Source organism: Fukomys damarensis, unplaced genomic scaffold (genome assembly GCF_012274545.1).
Source record: "Fukomys damarensis isolate Sample0158 unplaced genomic scaffold, DMR_v1.0_HiC HiC_scaffold_19, whole genome shotgun sequence".
Taxonomy (NCBI): Eukaryota; Metazoa; Chordata; class Mammalia; order Rodentia; family Bathyergidae; genus Fukomys; species Fukomys damarensis.
Genome location: NW_022900931.1, coordinates 29,369,003 through 29,374,680, shown reverse-complemented (window position 1 = coordinate 29,374,680; position 5,678 = coordinate 29,369,003). Strand labels below are relative to the sequence as shown.

The 5,678-nt window shown below is 41.6% G+C and overlaps 1 protein-coding gene across 3 annotated transcripts in view; it reads left to right on the top strand.

Moving 5' to 3' along the window:
- The window catches only part of Rpp38 (ribonuclease P/MRP subunit p38), a 4,079-nt gene extending 318 nt beyond the window's left edge, over positions 1–3,761 (top strand). The window contains exons 1-2 of one of the 3 annotated variants that reach the window (XM_010641945.3): positions 620–817; positions 2,870–3,761. In XM_010641945.3, coding sequence (XP_010640247.1) covers positions 2,880–3,734 — 855 coding nt within the window. In that variant the 5' untranslated portion in view covers positions 620–817; positions 2,870–2,879 and the 3' untranslated portion in view covers positions 3,735–3,761. Of the gene's footprint in view, positions 1–619; positions 818–1,791; positions 1,942–2,869 lie in introns of those variants that run through there. The other 2 variants (XM_033765603.1, XM_010641944.3) reach the window with 2 other exon arrangements.
- Positions 3,762–5,678: the final 1,917 nt, after the last annotated feature.

The following is a 5,678-nucleotide window of genomic DNA, read 5'->3' as shown; positions in this document are numbered from 1 at the left end:
GCGGCCCCCGCCCGCCGACCGCCTCTCCGGCTCCAGCCTTTCTTACAGGAGCGATCGGAGCCTTTGCCCTTTCCCGTCTCGCGGAAGACATTTCCTTTGCCCGGAATCCGCAGGATATTTCTGTAAAGCTTGTGCTGTGCGCGTCAACACCCTGTGCTTTGCTCCAGCCTGCCCTGTGCTTTAGATGGTACCATCCCTTCCCCTGTGGTGGCTGCTCCCAGTCCTCACCATCTGGTCCTTACCTTCCCGTGACTCCCACTCCTGCCCGAGCCACATTGAACTTAATTTCCTGCAGTGCCGTTTCCTGAGCACCCTTCTCCTGTTTCCTACTCCCTTTGGTAGGAATTCTTCAGAATTAGGTTAGGAAGTACTTCTTCCAGGAAGTTTACCTTTCCTCAGTCCCACTGCTGTACAGTTTCCTAAGGATCCTGTACTGATAGCTCAGCCTTTATTTGCACCGCATTGTGCTGCTTTTTATGCTGATACTTCTTCCTTAACTCCAGGCTGACACTACGGATCGTTTTTTGCTTTTTAAATATTTAATGGATAGTGCATCATAGGGGTAAAGGTGGGAAGGTTATTGAAGCAGGTGTTTTTTTTTTTTTTTTTTTTTTTTTTTTTTTTTTTTTTGTACCGGGGATTGGGCCTTGTGCTTGCAAGGCAGGCGGAGGCACCACTGACTTAAGTTTTAGGCCTGAGGCAGAAGGGACTAGAACAGTGTTTATGAAGACACGGAGGCAAAGAACTGGTACCTCCATTGTAAATAGTATGGGTTGAGTTGTGTGTAATATGCATGATGGAGCAAGAGATAGAAGAGGTGAGTAGACAGGCCAGCCTGTCAGTCACTTTATAGTTGGCACTTGAACTTAAGAGGTAGCAAAAGCTCCCAGACATAGCTCTTGGCAAGCTCTTCCTATTTCTCTGCCTTCCTCTAAAGCTGTTATCAGTAATTTGGGAGGAATCATATTGCATGAGATTCTGCACAGTAGAGGAGTTAATGCCTACTTTGCTATCCCTTGCCTACAGAATACAGAATGGTAAATGTTATTTGGATGCTCAGACACAGTATATGACCAGCAGGGTTTGTTTGTTTGTTTGTTTTGTTTTTTTCCCCTCTCATTCATTTTCCTCTTCCCAACCACTTTGAACCCAGTGCTAACTGCTAGCAATCACTTTGTTGGATCCGGATGCACTACTTTTCTTCCCAGGGCAACATAGAGACAGTGAGGCTTGGGGAAGAGTACCCAGTGTAGCTGCCACAAAGGGAGCAAGAGATAAGATGGAAGGGCAGTACTGACATGACCAAGGTTTCATGTGTCACCCCAACAATTTTGGTTTTCTGGGGATGGTCACCAGGAAGAATGTCAGAAACCAGATGTTAGGAGACTTTTCCACAGGGTTGACCGGGGCAGAAAGGATGTCTGTCTCACCAGCAGTTCCTGATTTTGGTTCTGTCCTCAGCTCCATTGGCCATACTCTCAGAAATTCCAATTCAGAGATGTGGGATGAGAACCAACCATTTGTGTATTTTTTTTAAAGCTACCAGTTAATGTTTGAGGTGAAGCCAGGATTGAAAGAACAAAATTTATAAAAACTAGTTATGACTTTGAACAGTGAATGTTTCCTTATTCACACATTGAAGAATTCTCCATGACTACTGAGAAAATGAGATAATACAGAGAAAGTGTTTTATTTGGGCACACTGCCTTCCTTGTATGTACAACTTTTTTTTTTGGTACTGGGGTTCGAACTTGGGACCTTGCCCTTGGGAGGCAGGCAGCAGAACCACTGAGCTAAATCCCTGGCCCTGTACATGCAACTTTAATTGGAGGGAAATTTATTTTCTTTGGTTTTGTTCAGTGATTCCCTGTGGTTTTCAATTGAGCCCCAGGAAGGAGAGGAAGAAAACTTTGGGAAGGATAAACAGGATATGCTCCCTAGGCAAGTGGTTTATAACATTTCCCCAACAAGAAATACTTGTAACAAGCCCTTGTCTTTCTCCTTAATGAGCCACCATCTTTAAATTTCTTTATATTTCCCTAGTTTTCATGAAATTGCCATTCATCTTGGAATAACCTTGAGAAGAGGGCCATATAGGGCTGCGTGTGTATCAAATATTTTAGGAAGGATATACTAGAAATATGGGCCAAATAGGCAGTGAAACTTCCAAAAAGAGATAGAGTGAAAGTATTATTTGAAATTTTAATCATGTATAGATTGCCATTTTCCTTTTAAAAATGAAACCTGGTTAATCACTGCAGAGGTCTTGGGGGCTCTTAAAGATGGCGACCTCTGTAGATGCTCAGTCTTGTTCAACACAAGCCTTAGTAGTAACCAGAACACCGTCTGTTGCTGGAGGTGGTCAGAAAGTATTTGCTGAATGAATGGAAGTGCAGCTAGAGGACAATTTTGTAAGTGCTAAGAAATCTGTAAGATTAAACCATAACCATATAGTCATTAAAGTAAAGTGGAACTTTTTTTTCTGCAGTGGTAGGGACCAAATCCAGGTCCTCATGCATGCCAGGCAAGCTCTCTGCCACTGAGTTACACCGACAGACCTGAAATGGAAATTAAATAAATGAACAAATAAGCAACTTCATTATGATTGATTGCAGTAATCTAGAACTTTCCATATTGCCTGTATATGTAGAACTATAAGTTTACATGAAAAAAATCATTTTTCATTTTCCTTTTTTGCAGTACTTGGGGTCAAACTTAGGGCCTTGCACATGCTAGGCAAGCCCCAAATTACCTAATCTTAAAAGAGGTCAAGTGTTTGGTCACCTGACTGGGCCTCTATACATTCAGGTTTGCGATAGCTCATCACATAAGATATTTCTGGCTAACATGAATGTTTGCTTCCCTGAAGGGTTTCCAAAATGGCTGCTGCCCCTCAAGCACCAGGAAGGGGTTCTGTTCGTAAGACAAGACCTCTGACTGTGAAGACGTCATTGAACAACCCATACGTCATCTGCTGGAGCACCCTGGAGAGAGAGGACATGCACTTCATATTACAGACACTCGAGGACAGGTTCAAATCTATTGGATTTCAGAAAATAGAGGATAGAAAGAAAAAGAAAAGGCTACCTCTTACAAAAAGGCAAGGCAGAGAAAAATGCAGCTTAGATGTTAGTATGATTGAGGACCTGAAGGAGGAAAAGCCTGATGCCAACCAGCAGGTGTCAGGGTGGACACATGTGCATGTCAGGAAGCAGCTTGCCATTGGCGTTAACGAGGTCACTAGGGCTCTGGAGAGGAACGATCTGCTCTTAGTTCTTGTGTGTAAGTCAGTCAAGCCTGCCATTATTACCTCACACTTGATCCAGTTAGGTTTAAGCAGATCTGTTCCTGCCTGTCAGGTTCCCCGGCTCAGTGAAAGAATTGCCCCTGTCATTGGCTTAAAATGTGTGCTAGCCTTGGGGTTCAGAAAGGGCACCTCTGACTTTGCAGATGAAGTAAGAGCTATCATTCCTCGAGTTCCCAATTTAAATGTACCATGGCTTCAAGAGAGAATTGAAGATTCTGGAGAACATGAAGAGACTGAATCTTTGGAAGACCAAGACAAAGAGATTTTGGAAACTTCATTTGAAGACCTCTCAAAACATAAGAGAAAACGTGTTGAAGGGAGGCTAGGTTCTGCTGGAGCCTTACAACCACTTAAAATAAAGAAACTGATTCCTAACCCTAATAAGATAAGAAAACCACCCAAAAATAAAAAAACAATTCTGAAGTAATCTTGGAGAAATCTGTCATTTTATGCAATTTGTAAAAGGACACCATGTAAAGAAACCTTAAAATGGAGTAAGCTACATTTACATATATTCTTGGGATCCTGTGTGGTTATGTTTCTTTCAGACGTGTAATACAAGTCTTTGTACCTGTGTGGCATAAATACACTGAAGCTTAAATATACCAAGTTCAGAAAAAATTTTAAAAATGAATATCAAAAGAAAAGTTTATTGAAACTAATGTCCATGCTCTTGTAAATTCAATGTCTTAAAGGCTGGTACTCTGCTTGTTAGCAAGAACATATGAATCCTACAACACTTAACATGTTTCTACCAAACTTGGAGAATGAGTCACAGTAGACTTGGTTCTAGCTCATAGGGTCAGTGAAACAACTCGGGAGAGATATTATTTGCAGGTAGTACACTGTCCTCAGAAGCAATCATTTTTTTTTTTTAACTTTATGTTGATTTGACTTTCATTGTAAGTAGGCATAGTTGTGGGCTTGTGAGAAAGGCTTGCTATGGACAGAAAAAAGCCAGATAAGGTATTTTAATTAGAACTCACTGTACATAGTTACTTTTTTGGAAATTAAATATGTAGAGATAGCATGATGGGAGCTGGGAGTGTATCTCAGTTGTAGAGCACATGCTTAGCATACACTTCTGGATTGATTTCTGGCAAAAACCATAAACAATATGATGATGGTAGTTGGATGAAGTGTGGCAGATTAACAGATTCTGTGATGTGGATTTAGGTGATGTTAGGTCCTTAAGATTAGGACCCAGCATAGCAGATACTCTGTGTGATGTGTACAGTACACAGTTTAGGGAGAAGGTAATTGTTTACAAAAATTTTCAAAAATTCTGGTTGACTTACGAATTATGCCAAACCATTCATTTGAATTCTATGTAGTACCATCTTGGCACAAATTTTTAAAAGGAAGGATATCTTATAGAATAGAGCATTTTGCCAGGCATGGTAATGCATACCTGTAATCCTAGCACTCGGGAGGTTGAGGCAGGAGGACTGTTTTGAGGTCATGGCCAGCCTGAACTACATAGCAAGACCATGTCTCCACAAAGATAAAAATATTTCCATTATAGACAGTATAGAACAAGGTAGTTTTTAAAAAATCTAACAGCTACTCTATAAACAGTTTTGCTGATACTCGAAAAGATTCATTGGTAATCTGTAAATTAGGAATAGGCCAATGTAGTTATTAACTACAAAATTTTAAAACAATCCAGTTGTGACATGAATTCTGTAACAACTGGAATATGTAAATGAGGCTAAAGTATGGATGTAATAGTTTCCTCATGAGGTAAGCTTGTGACAAAATTTCCGACTGGTGATTCCACAATTAGAAAACCTGCACAACACAAGACTTTGTCCCATAAAAAATGAGTGGGGAGATAAGTCCTAGATTGAGCTGTGACTCAGGATAATGCTGGTATCTCAGAGTCCCAGTTTAGCAGTAGTTTTGCTTCTTGTTCTCCTTTTGGGAAAAAATGGCAGTGCACCTGGGTTTGAATCATCTGAAAGCTATGCACTGCATCTAAACCTCTAGTCCTGACTGTGGGGCCCAGGTGCCCCCTCTAGTGGTGGTGCTGGGTGCCACAGCTGTGTTTTCCATCTCCTTAGCACAGGCCACACAGCCTGCTACAGCTGTCCAGAGCTCGCCTTTGTAGCATGAGGCCGTAGATAGCACATAAGCAGAAGTGTGGCTGTGTTTCGGTAGAACTCACTCATGGATGCTGCAATTTGGGATGTGTATAATTTTTATGTTCAAAAAATTTATTTTTTTAGCCAGGCGTGGTGGTGCACGCCTGTAATCCCAGCACTCAGGAGGCTGAGGCAGGAGGAGCGCTGTGAGTTCGAGACCAGCCTGGGCTACACAGTGAGTTCCAGGTCAGTCTCAACTACATAGTGAGACTCTGTCTCAAAAAACC